The sequence below is a fragment of the Solanum tuberosum genome, unplaced genomic scaffold, assembly GCF_000226075.1.
Source record: "Solanum tuberosum cultivar DM 1-3 516 R44 unplaced genomic scaffold, SolTub_3.0 scf00280, whole genome shotgun sequence".
In the NCBI taxonomy this organism is placed as follows: domain Eukaryota; kingdom Viridiplantae; phylum Streptophyta; class Magnoliopsida; order Solanales; family Solanaceae; genus Solanum; species Solanum tuberosum.
The window spans coordinates 114,747-128,664 of record NW_006239205.1 but is presented as its reverse complement, the minus strand read 5'-3'; the positions used below and the strand labels follow the sequence as shown (position 1 = coordinate 128,664).

General features: G+C 31.9%; 2 protein-coding genes across 2 annotated transcripts in view; both read left to right on the top strand.

Moving 5' to 3' along the window:
* Positions 1-8,120: 8,120 nt before the first annotated feature.
* Positions 8,121-9,406, top strand: LOC102588944 (uncharacterized). The gene is made up of 2 exons (XM_006358702.2): positions 8,121-8,796; positions 8,919-9,406. Exons 1-2 carry the CDS (start codon positions 8,295-8,297, stop codon positions 8,969-8,971), a joined length of 555 nt encoding a protein of 184 aa, XP_006358764.1. The 5' UTR covers positions 8,121-8,294; the 3' UTR covers positions 8,972-9,406.
* Positions 9,407-10,195: 789 nt separating this feature from the next.
* The window catches only part of LOC102588619 (protein TIC 22-like, chloroplastic), a 7,128-nt gene continuing 3,405 nt past the window's right edge, over positions 10,196-13,918 (top strand). The window contains exons 1-3 of the mRNA XM_006358700.2: positions 10,196-10,703; positions 11,161-11,235; positions 11,966-12,022. Of these exons, the coding sequence (XP_006358762.1) occupies positions 10,290-10,703; positions 11,161-11,235; positions 11,966-12,022 (546 nt within the window). The 5' untranslated portion in view covers positions 10,196-10,289. The remainder of the gene's footprint in view (positions 10,704-11,160; positions 11,236-11,965; positions 12,023-13,918) is intronic.

The window sequence follows — 13,918 nt, the reverse complement described above, 5'->3', positions numbered from 1 at the left end:
TTGAAAATGAAGAAGAAAATAAGTCTTGTGGTAAAAGTAATAAGCAATTCTTCCCCTTATACCTAGCATGCTATGATACCCCAATTAAAAAGAAATCGAAGAATGTAAATAACCAACTAAAAAGAAGATTGACTAAAAAGATATCGAAGAACGTAAGTAACCAAGAAAAAAAGAAGTATAAAATATAAACGTGTCTTTAATTTGACATTAGTTCTCCAACTTTGAATGTGAATAAACAAATATTTAAATTATCATAAAATTAAACAAATAAATGCACGTATAAAATATACGCAAACTGCATGAGTTGTCCGTGTCTTACAAACAAATGGTTGACTTTTAGATAATAGCTTCAATAAAATAAAAAAATATTTTTTAGAAATTTTTAGTTGAATCATACAACCAATTATAAATACCTTTGTAGCCAATCATACTCTCTAAATCCATATTTATATTTCATCAAGAAAATTCCTTTACCTCGTATTAATATCTTAATTACGACTTTATCTTAGATTTAAAATAGAAATATTTTTTGTCAAAGATGCTTTCTCCATCTATTTATAATCTTTTAATATTTTTAATATTTGTACAATCTAATAATTAATTTATATTTTTGTGTATTAATTATACATCGATTCATTTGACACTTTGATTGTGATATTTAGTTGTGAAAACGGGGTGTTACATGCACTTTAATTTCTTGTTGACATTTGCTTTTGATTATATTAAAATTGAGCAAGCTAATCATTTAATAAAATATGTATATGAGATGTACACATGCATGCACCAAATATTAATTTCTTTTATTAATTACATGAAAGTGAAAAAAAAATCTCAATAATGTGATTCTAGAAAGAAGTTTAAAGTGTTCAATGTAAAATTAACTATCCGAATATAAAAGAGCATAACTTGAATTTATTATTTGATTTTGATATGACTAATTAAGTCTTGAATTCGAATATTGAAAATAAAGTTATTTGTGATAAAAAAAAATGTTTTATCCTTTAAAGTGATCAAAGTTTTCGATAGTCAAGCCTCAAAGCGATACTTATGTTTTTATTATTTAAATAAGGTACATGCCATAGAAGCATAAGGAATTACTTTCATTTTCCTTTTTATTATTGGTGTTCATTTATTTATTTATTTTGTTGAGTCTCCATTTTGGGAAACATAAAAATAAACTAGTGGACAAATAATAAGATTCGTCGTGTCCCTGTTTGGACAATTATATGAATGCATTTTAATTTGCCAACACAAGGTGTTGTCATATGTCTGTCATAATCACAATACAATTATTAGGTTTAAGTATTTAAAGGTGGAAGCGTTATCTACGACTTAGCATAAGTTCACATCGATCGTCTATATATTTTTTATCTTTAAAGTTTATTAGATCAAAACATATAACATGTATCATTAGTTTGAGTTATAACGAATATTCTCTCAATACAATGGGAATTGGGATGAACCTTGAGCAAAGATTGGCAATACTGTCATCAATTGTCATCAATTTGAATCAGGATAAATATGATAGACAAATTGAGTCCATAAAGAAGATGTATATATATTACGTCTATGATAGAGGGAAGTGAGTGCAAATGATAAGAACTAATAAAAAAATGCATTGACAGACTTCTAAATTGACAAGCTTTTGAAGAATGAATGCATATATATGACACCTTAGGCGAATTTCTTATTGAATGTAGGAGAAAAGTGAAAAGTTTTATAATATATATATATATAACACAAGTCTACATTATATATATATATATAGTTACTTATCAGCTCAAAAATAACATAGCGAATTTAAATATGTGAAATCGATTGGATCAAAATGAATAATACATGATATGAATTCAGATTGTTATATATATTAATAATCATTTTGCAAATTGGATTTGTTATTTTTCAGATTAATATAAATAAGGGTCCAGAGGAAATTGCCATAAAAGTCACCGACGGTGTGTTTTATATTGGACTAATTTTATTTTTTTTGTCTTGAAGCCTCTATAGTCAACTATTGTTGATAGAATCTAAGAGACAGATATATATTAATACTTGATTATTCAAATTATTTAACTTGATTAAAATAATATAATACTTTATAAGATCCACAATTTTTTATTTGAAAAAAGAATTTGACAACCAATTTAAAAAGGTGCTTTTGTGAATTTATATTATATTGTTGATTAATCTTATGCAGATGACTTCATGCATGTTTAAAGCATCTTATTATTTTTTATTTATAACATAAATGGAGACAAATTAATAATATGCTTCCAACAAAACTCATGCTTTTGTCTAAGTTAGATCTAGCATTATTTATACTCTCTCTGTAGTCTGTACCATATTAATGGTAATGTTTCACTTTTAAAAAAAATTAAGTTGACTAATTTTTGTAGCTAATAAATTAAATTTTATTATTAAATTTAGATATTTAAAAAATATTACAAGTCCCCTAAGTATGTCATTTAAACATTTTTGTTTCATTATGTGAAAAATGTAATAATATGAATCAAAAAGAAAAAAAGGAACTTTTTAAAATTTTCAATAATGAGAATCGTCTATAGTGAAAGTTAATCGAGCACAACTTGATCTCCTATAGAATTCGGGAAGTCAAATCAAGTGCGGACTAAAATGAATAATATGGTGCAGGATGCGATTCTTAATAAGTTCACAATTGACGAAATACAAAAAAAAAACAATATCTTAAAATTTTTAAACTCATTCTAACAAAAATAAGGAACATACCTTTATTAATTTCTAAATATTTTATTTTAAGACTATAAATGAGTATATGTCTTTTAAAAAAATGTATGCTAGATGCCCCTGTGTATATAACTATTAACATCAAATTTTCCTCATAGTTCACGGTCTTTTTTTTTCTTTTCATAATTACTTTTATCTATTGTACATTCGAGTCGAAGGTCCTTCAAAAGTATTCTTTTTACCTTCGCGGATAAGTAAAATCTGTATACAATCTTTCCTTCTCAAATTTCACTTGTAGAATTTCACGTAGTTGAAACTAAAAACAATTATCTATCTCACCAAATAAGAGGAAAATCAAAGTCATCAAAAATAATAATTTTCTTCAATTACTTTGCTAAGAAAATAGGTAATGAATATGGACCCACAAAAATCCAAGGCCCATAATTGTTAAAGCCCATAATCAGGCCCACTAAAAGAGACCTTTGTCCTTTAGTTTCACGTGTTTTCCAAAGGATCACTTTCTCAAAAAATAATTAGTAATTCTTTTTTTGAAAAATCAATCTATATATTTATATAAAGGAGAAACATGAAGCTGCTGATGTGGCATGTCTCTAAAGCCAAGAATAACATTTATCTTTTTCTTTTTCAAATTTTTGACATTTATTTTTAATTTTTATCTTATTTTAAATTAATGTGTAACATAATCAAGTCAATGAATAGAAAAAAAAAAATGATTCTATTAATTTCAAGCTTTTACTCTATGAATAGGAAAAGACATCCGTTTACTTTCAAAACTTTTGTAACTCCTAAATCCTAATTAACAGATAGGCCTTTTGTATCCCCCTAGCCCAACTACTGCTTACCCCCATTAATTAGCATTTAAATTAATTGGTAATTAACAATTAACAATTAGAAATATAAGAAAGAGGAGATGCCACTCCCAGATTATTGTGGAAAATGAATAACAACAAAGATCAACTGCCATCAAGCTTTGAGGTATGTTTCCTGACTAGCAAATCTATCTCTTTTTTTTTTCCTTTTAAACTTATTTTTGTTATAAATCTTAAATTTTATGTAGAAGCAAATAATATTTCTATGATATATATTTAGATTGCTTTGAACGACAGTATGATTTGTAGACGATTTTCTTACATCTCACCTTTATAGAATATCAAATTTGATTATCTGAGATTTTGTTGCAATCATAAATGGATAGCTAATTGCACATGTAAGCGGACACCTTATAGTTGATCTGTCATAATTAAGAAGGTATGATATTTCATGGTAACTTTTTATACTTGTAAAAGCTTTCTAAATTGTTTAAAATATTTCATTGACTAGCTCAAGACGTCGATGCGCTACCAGATTGACCATTTTCTTATCAACATGGGAGTTGTCTTTCTATTATTCTTGTCAAATACACAGAGGTTTTATTAAAAAAAAAAATAGAAAGTAATGATACGTTTTGTTTCATTGTGATGTTGTTTATTATCTTAGGATAGTGTACGATATGCATACTTTATACACATTGAAAATTATTTATTTTTCTTTTGAAGTTACTAATCTTAATATTGTCATTCACACAGAGTTGGTGGCCACGAGAATTTTGCAAAAAAAGTGTTGTACACAACACTTTTTTATTATAGTGATTCAAGATTTCATGGCAATATAATATTATTATATACTTTCCAAAGTTCTTCTAAAACAAATTAATTTGATTACACATAATTTTCACTTTCTTATTATAGTGATTCAAGATTTCATGACAATTTATTGACTACTTTTCTTAATTTCATCTAAAAAAAATTAACTTAGGAGTATGTGGTTGCATTTATTTTTCACTTTTCGAATTCATCTAAATTTATGTTGTTCTCGCATTTTTCTATATTTACTGCATATTATGGTAAATGCTATAACTTGAAGTTTAAGTTAATTTCTTTAGATTTTGTAAGGTATTTTGTAATGTTTTTTTAAATTTATCAAGGCCATGTTAGATGTTGGCTTATGACGATAATAAATTGGTTTGTGTTTTTTGCTATGCGTTATATGAAGTTAAAATGCAAGTCATTTATTTAACATTTCGGAGAAATATCAAGATTGTTTAAATGTAAAAAAAAAGGTGAGTTTTTAGTTTTGAATTCTACTTTCAAAAGTTTGATTTATTTAGGGTAAAAAAAGAAATGTATGTGAAGAATATCATTTTTTTAAAAAAACGAAGGCACTATCCACTGATATTTTCCTTTTAATCCATTATTGTGCTATATTTTAATTAATTTCAATTAATTGTATACGGAAAAAAAATGACACCTGAATTTATTAAAGAGATCAACCAATTAACTAATGAAAATTCAATAAAAATATTCATATTTGTAAATGTAATCTAAAATAATAAAATATATATAGATAATTTATTTTTATAAAGACTAAATTTATGAAAATATATATATCTATTCACAAATATTTTAATGATCGCGCGAAGCGCGACTATGTTCACTAGTTTCATATAAAGCTTAATTTGAATGGCATTAGACAACCAACCAACCTAGTACTAACAAATTGTTTCCTAATTACATATATTATAAAATAAAACTCATCTAATCAACTATTTTGATGTCGACATTTAACCTGTAATTCTTTTTTTTTTAAATTGCACATATATTCACAATTTCACATTAATCGTGTTTGAAGTTAGGCATGACAAAATCAAACTTCGAACACATTGTTTGAAGTCACATATTGCTGAATTTCATTCATTTCTATTTGAAGTTCATGCACATGTCGCTGAAGTTCAAGCAAAAATGAATGAACTTTCAGTCATATGTGGCTAACGTTTGAACAATATTGAACAATATTAAACATTAAATAAATATATGTATATTAACATGTGAACCCCTAAAAAAATTGATTTAGAACCCTCAAACTCCTAACCTTAGCTCCGCCTCTGGTTTCTAAAGAGTTTTTCATTAAGGTCAAATATATCACATAGGATGACCAGTTGAAAAAAAAAAGGTTTTAAAATGCCGGTTTCAAAGAAAATCACGAGTGCAGTGGTCGAGATCGATGACAATTAAAAGGCTTTTCTAAGACATTAGGGTTTAGAATACTGAGATCGTTTAGTTCAATTCGTGAAAATGAAAGCTCAATAATGATCAAGAAAATAACTCAACAAAAAGCTATCACTTGGCGAATCACTAAACCAATTTGACCAACATAGTGATTTCACTAACAAGTATAATTATTCGTAGAGTTAATTTTGATATTAGTTACGATAAAGATGCACATGAAAATTAGTGGCGGACTCACCCTTACTCAAGAGGTGTCAAGCGATAGTACCCCTTTGTCAAAAAATTACATTGTATATAGATAGATATATAAATATTAACATCTTTTGATATAAATTAAAGATTAGTTTAATGATTAAGGTGTTACGAAAATTCTTTAAATTCGTGTGTTCTAATGGCTGGCGAGTGGCCTTCCTTTTAAAAAAAAAAATAAAAAAAAATAGGTAATCCTACCAAGTATACAATTACTTTTAAGTGAAAATCAATATCTCAATATTTGCAAAATACTCCTAAATCTTTCTTCGATCTTCTTTTTAATTGTTTTTCTTTAAGTCGCGTCAATAATTAGTGTTTGCTATTTTAAAATATCTTCATGGGATTTCATTTAATATTTCTAAATAAAATTAATGATCGTGAAATCACTCGATGAATATGGTGTAATTTGTTTCAAACATAGACTCTCTCCCTCTCTCCTTGTGTATTATGAATATCTCAATTTTTAAAAATTAGAATGTTGAACAACAAGGCAAACATGCATATGATATGTATTTATGATAAATCACTATAGTTTTAAAAAATTACAATTTATAGCTATACGTAGAGTTTTATAGCAAACTTCTCTCTTCTCTCTCTTTCTCCTCTCTCCTCTCTCTCACACACTCTCAGATCTGCTCGCCTCTCTACTCTCTCTCAGATCGGCTCGCCTCTCTCCTCTCTCTCAGATCTGCTCGCCTCTCTCCTCACTCTCCTAGTCTCGCTTGTCTCTCTCCTTTCCTAACATGTAAATTGTAATTATAATTTATAATTAAACAAACTATAGCTATAGATCCTAATTAAGTTCAAACTATAATATTTTTAAAAGTTGTCCTTTAAAAATAAATAGGTTTAATACGTTGTTAAATAGGGTTAAAATTCTTTTAAAAAAAACTAGAAAGTCCTATATTATACTTTTCGTCCTCTTTTCTCTCTCATTCACTCCCTCAATTCATAGCAAAAATGGTGAAAGTAACTCGAAGCAAAGAAAAAAAGGTACCACCTTTGCCAACTAATTGTTGCTTTTTGTCAAACCATATTTTAATTCGTTTACACAAAAGTTAACCAATGAACTTTTTTTTTATAAACTCACAATACTATTTTTGTTCTATGTTTCTCCATACCCCACTTGTTCGATTAGACTGAGTATATTGTTGTCTATGTTATTCAATGATGGCTAGATCTAGATTAATCAAAGTCGTGTATGTTAATCTCTTGGATGCACACTAGGTATGTTGTTGTATTCTAGTACAATTTGTTTGTTTGGTTTTGAACTTGACCTAGAATTCAAGAAATATAGACACTGTTAAATCTTGTGGTCTTAAATTACGGATATGTATAAGATGTCCTTTTAGTTAGAATCAAAAAGTTACCTAGGTCGACCTCGTGGCACTTAGTGCGGGGTTACTTCTCTTATGTGGTTTCCTTCTATTGCATTGGAGTAACAACTATCAACTAGTTTGAAAAGTTCTTCCATTTAGTAATGGAAGTCATCCATTATCACTTTCTAAGGGTATGGTAGAGAGGCTTGAGAAGGTGGACAAGGTTTTACGCTGTACGGCTGCAGATTTTCCTTGTCATAAAACAAATTAAAGAAAAAAAGAATGAGTATGAAAAAAATAAAGAGACATTCTTGGATTGGAAATTGACTAAAAAGGAAAAAATAAGACAAAACAAATTGATCTTTTTCCTTTTATGCATTCCAAATTTCTATAAAATACTGATAATGAGTAGTCAATATTGGTGTATTGATATTTGATTGACGGATTATTTTCTGATAGACAAAGTTACTTGAAGCAATGTTATTAAAGGCGTGCTCAAGTCTTGAAGCGTAGGTTCTAGGTTTCACGAATGAACTTTGTCTTTAAAAGCACAACCCTTGACAACAAAGTGATATATTAATGTTATGAGTCCATGCTTTAGTTGGCACTCTTCTGTGTTTTTTGGCTTTTAACTATATGGGTGAGAAGTATGCCATGTTGCATCCCAACATAGAATTAAAATCATTAAGATATTTATTTGCGACATCCATTGCAGCCTAACAATAAGAAGAAAATATCAATACGAAGGAGGAAGAAATGTAGCAGTATCGTCATAAAGGAGGAGAATGAGAACGGGAATAGTAGTGAATTTAATAAGCTATCTGGTGATGTGTTAACTTGTATTTTTCTAAAATGCACGGTGAAAACATTATCCATCTCAAGGTGTGTATCCAAGTCATGGAATGATTGTATTATTAGTCCCCTGTTCGTATGTTCTCATCAAAAACAACAGTTGATGGAAAATGCCCCCCAACTTCTTTTTGTGAAAACATTCCGTTATTTGCGACGGTCAGGTAAGTTGAAACTGCAATTTATTTCACTTGACATGGAAGGAAGAAATGAGGATTTGTACACAATCACTCACTATCCTGATAGACAAATCCATTCTAGCCGCTGGACTGTAAGTGCTGGTTTGGTTTGCCTTTCAACAGATTGTTGTATTTATTTGTGCAATCCCGCCATCCATCAATTACGTGAATTGCCCGACTGTTCACCTTCTGCTATCCCTGGATATGAACATTTTGGTTTTGGATATCTTCATTCAAAGAAGGAATACAAAGTGGTGCGTTTTTTCTATATGGGTCCCCCCGGTACTCTTCCTGTTGATGTTGTCCTTGCACAGCTAAGATGTGAAGTTTTTACTCTAAATAGTTGGGGCATTTTGAATAGTAGATGGAAAGAAATCGCGGAGCAACCTCCATATCATCCGGTTTTTCCCGGGGTGTTAGTTAATGAATGTATGTATTGGTTGGCAAAGGATAAAGTAGTTTACTATGGCCAACCTCGAGTTATGTCATTTGAATTTGAAAATGAAAAATTTATATCTATATGTTGCCCATCAGCTTTTGTTGATTTTCAGGGATTGGATTTGATGGATTTGAAAGGGACGGTCTGCCTACCAGACTATGCTAACTTTCTCAAGAGTTCAATTCTAGACTTGTGGATACTGAAAGATAAGGTAAGTTGCAGTTGGGCGAAGGAGTATAGTATCAATTTGGGGGTAAGGTTCGACCCTGAGGAATTAGGTTGTTTTTACAGCTCATGGAATGAAGAAATAATATTCCGTCAACAATTGGGGGTGATGATGGTCGTCTTCTTCTATGACATAAAAACAAAATGCTTTAGACAAGTCGAAATACATGGGAGAGGACCGTATCATATATACTGGAAAACTTTGTTCTCTTTAGATTCGTAAGTCCCTTTCAAGTAGTATTTCTCTTACCATTCTATATGTTCAAACTCATATTTTCTTTGTTAAATGCAATTGCAATTTTCTTTTGTTTCATGTGATGATGTTGTAACCCATGTCAACTTTTTGTTGATTAAGGCAATTACATTATTACTCTACTATTTCTATTTGTAATAAGAGTTTTTCATTATGAGTGCATTGGTGACATTTAAAAGGATTTTCGAAGCCATGGGGGTTTAAAATATGGAGCTTTCATTCATTTAGTTTGAAGAAAGTGCGATTGTTTAGTCCAATTTGTAAAAATGAAGGCTCAATGATGATCAAGAAAATGGTCCAACAAGCTACCACTTGACAATTCACTATACTAATTTTGCGTCTCAAAATGTCTCGATATATCACAAAATGCCTCAATACATTGCATTTCGATTGTTGCATCTCGGTTTTAAATACATCACTTAACGTGTGAATACAGCACATAAAGTGATATGATGTATTCGATTGATACATCGCGTAAAGTGATGTATCTGAGAATAGGAGAGAGTAGAGATTTTTGTAATTTTTTCAAATTGTAGAAATTTTTAGGAAATATGGTAAAATAAGTTGTGTATCTAGAGTGTTTTTTTTTTCCATTTGTTCATACTTTATTACCTAACATAATTACTTGATATTTGTGTTGATCAAGATAACAAATCGAGATATGCATAAATCGATTTGAATATAGTAGACTCTTAAATTTGTTATTTAATCAACTAATACATAAGCGTGTTTTTTGACTTAGCCTCAGCAACTTCAACTAATACGTCATACATAACAAAATAGTGTAAGATTTAAATTGTCAAAGCTAAATTAGGTAGAACACTATGTACAATATCATGTAGATTTAATTTGTCAAATGCTAAATTAGATGACACGTTCATGTATTATGCCTAATTTGTACTTTCTTTTGTGACTCCTCAAAATCTTTAGCCGCTTTTAAAACCTCAAAAACCCTTTTACCCATTTCCTCTGTAATTGCTCCCAAACAGAGAGAAAAAAAAAGTCATGAATCTCTTCAAATCGAAACAATCATCATCTTCTCCAGCAGCACCACCACACCTACAGCTCCAACAAACCTTCAAGAATCTGCAGACCCATTTCACCAATTTCCTTCAAACCACTATTCCCCAACTCAACACCCTTAATTCTTCTCAAAATTCACCTCTATGGGCTAAAATTGGTGTAAAAAAGCAATCTTTATCTACTGAAACAATCGAAGAGCGGTTGGGTGGAGTACCTGTGTATGCCCTTAGCAATGCTTCTCAAGAATTCGTGTTGGTTTCGGGCGTTAGTACTGGGAAAAGTTTGGGGTTGTTTTGCTTTAGTGAAGCTGATGCTGAAGCACTTCGTCAGCAGATGGAATCAATGGACCCCTCTATGCGAAACGGCTCTCGGGTTGTTCCTGTTGCTCTCAACAAGGTTAGCTTCAATTTGCTGTTGTTGTGTATTGGGATGTGATTATTGTGTTATGTTTTAGCTGTGCTGGACTGACAGCTTGTTGGGGGTAAGGGAGGGGATTACAAGAAGGGAAATTGAATGGTGAAAATTCGTTTAGTTAATCAATTGAGCTATTAAGATTGTTCGTTGTTAGTTTATATACAATGTTTGCTTTGGTTGTTGTTTAAATTTTTATAGGGTAATTCTCCTAAAGCATAGGAGAAACACCTAGTGTTTTTCTTGCCTATGCTCGGACTTGAACTTGAGACCTCTCAGTTCTTGTCTCACTTCATTGACCACGAGGACAACATTATTAGTCAAAAGTGAGTAGGATGAGGACTGCGCTAGTAACTGTCTTTTGATTGTCCAAGGCTGATAGTTGGATTCTTGATTGCAGAAGAAAATCTTTATTCTGTCTAATTGATGGTCAATGATGCAGGTTTTCCAGCTCAAAGTTGATGGAGTTGCTTTCAGGTTGATACCGGAGGCATCTCAAGTAAAGAATGCAATAAAGGTGCATATCTAGCCATACTAAATTTTGTAATTTTGTTGTAGACTAAGCGTGTTCTTAAATCTATAAGAAAGTTGATGAGTACTCATGCCGTCATAGTGGTGTCTCGAGAATTTGATACTGGTTTGCTTGTCTACCTTAAAGAAGTGTTGTTTTTACGTCAATCAATTTCTTTTGTTCTTAATAAAAAAGGGTTACTAGCTTTGGGGTTCTCCATTAATCTATTATAGAAGACTATCATCGTTTCGGGGTTCATGATTATTGCAAAGTATTCCAAAGTTTTCGACTATCTAAGTTCTGAAATGTACTTCATGTACAATAAGTAGGAGAAACTTTTGCCTGAAGGACTTTTTGCTTGACACTAAATCCGAAAGTTTGTGGCACTTCAGATGAGTATTAAAATGTTATCCTTCTTAAGGATAAATTTGTAATAGACAGACGGTGCTTTTGGATTAAAGTGGATGAAAAGATAGTTGTTGCTCAGTAAGTTTCTTTATACCTAACAAAGATTAGGTATATACCAGTTGTGGACCAAAACATAGTATCATGACATAAAATCGGTCCGTCAAATGGTAGGAGACCTCATTTTGAAGTGATATTGTTGTGAGGATAATGCCAAAAATGGTTTTGTGCATAGAATTTTAGTCAGCATGTTTAATATATCATTTTGTGCACCATTAGTTTTCCTTCTATAATCTAAAGTTGATTGTATTCTACTGCCTTTTTTAACTAGGAAAGGGAAAGGACTGGAACGACTGATGAGAGCTTTTATGGTGTTCCAGTTTTTCAGGTACGTGTTCAGCTATAATTGATATTTATAGCTACACGGAAATGCTCATCTGCCTTAACAATTGTGCTTACTTCTATGTCCTGTGTTTTGCTCGCTTCATCTGCTTTAAATGAAATATGATCTTAACTAGGATGACTATGTCAGTTGCAGTGTTGTCAAAGGCACACTTAAGGCCTGAAGCAAGGTGCAAAACATATTGAGTGTTTCACCTTACTTAGTAGGCGCTTCAGTGTCACCATCAAGACTCTAAGGCATACTTCTCCTTTTCATTGAGAGCGTAATCCTGAAAAGGTGTAACAATTTATATTTCACTTTATTGCAACCCTTTTTTCAATTTCACTTTGCGCTTAAAGCCCCAACCGATCTTAGATGCTGTTTTACGCTTTTCGCCTTTTGATAACTTTGATCTGTTGATGAGGAAGAGGACCCCATAGACACAATACCGATACAGTCAATTGATGCACTTCACTGATCTGCAGATGGAATTGCCTTCTCTTTTACTTGTAGCCAAAGAACTGATAGATTAATCAGGGAAACATCCGGTACCTTCAAACCTGGACAAGACCCAATCTGTTTTAAATCTCTGTGTTGTATTAAATGCCCAAAGTGATTAACGTAAAAAGAAGAATTAATCCACTCAAAATGCTGTATTTTTAACAACTTAGCATTGCTCTTTTTCACCGTCTTGGATGCTGCTATCCTTTGACTCCTCACGCCTGTATAGCATGATGCAAATTTAACTTTAGAACATATGAAGGTGTTCTGATGTTTCACAGTTTGCTTAAATCTAATCAGTTAAAAAAATGGTGTCAAATGTTAGTTGAAAGTTGTTTCGGTGTTGGATTAGTTTGGAACCATACCAAAATGTACTCAGAAATATGTCCTATTGCTCGTTGAAGTTGGAATGAAGACTATGGAAGACCATGTATCCAATCATAGCAAAGTAAAAAAAGTTTAGGTGATTTCTTCCCATTTATCGATGTTTTGGCGGGTAGAGTAATCCGATACTTGTACTGGTAGGATCCAGTGGACTTGTCGAGGTGCGTGCAACTTGTTGCGGACACTGCCTTTAAAAAAAAGAAAAAGAAATAAGTTGCATGCCAACAACAACAACAACATACCCAGTGAAATCCCACTAGGTGGGGTCTGGGGAGGGTAAAGTGTACGCAGACCTTACCACTACCTCGTGGAGGTAGAGAGGCTGTTTCCGGAAGACCCTCAGCTCAAGTGTAACAAAGCCAAGTAAAGGAAGAGAATTATATAAAGCATAACATCCAATAAGAAAAATAGTGCATAATCAACAAAGGGGGCAATACATCAAGAAAATAATGTGAGAAGTGAAACGCAGTAAACAACATAAGGCTATAGGAATCACAGACAAGAACTACAAGTGTAAGGCTAAGACTACTACAAACGCTAACAACCCATACCCTCACCAGGAAAGACAACACGCTAACCCTACTAGCCTTCAACCTTAATACGTGACCTCCACTCCTTCCTATCTAGAGTCATGTCCTCGGTAATGTGTAGCTGGGCCAAGTCCTGTCTAATCACCTCTCCCCAATACTTCTTGGGCCTACCTCTACCCCTCCGCGTACCCTCTACTACCAGCCCCTCGCACCTCCTCACTGGGGCGTCTGCGCCCCGTCTCTTCACATGTCCAAACCATCTCAGTCTCGCTTCCCTCAGCTTGTCCACCACAGAGGCCACTCCCACCTTCTCCCGGATAACCTCATTCCTAATCTTATCGCTCCTAGTGTGCCCACACATCCATCTCAACATCCTCATCTCCGCAACATGCATTTTCTGAACATGTGAGTTCTTGACTGGCCAACACTCCGCTCCATACAACAAGGACGGTCTAACTACCACTCTGTAGAACTTACCTTTAAGTTT

Coding starts and splice junctions, on each gene's coding strand:
- LOC102588944 (XM_006358702.2), top strand. CDS start 8,295: ATGGAAAATGCCCCCCAACTTCTTTTTGTGAAAACATTCCGTTATTTG. Junction 8,797..8,918: donor CGGGGTGTTAGTTAATGAAT/GTATGTATTGGT, acceptor GTTGATTTTCAG/GGATTGGATTTGATGGATTT.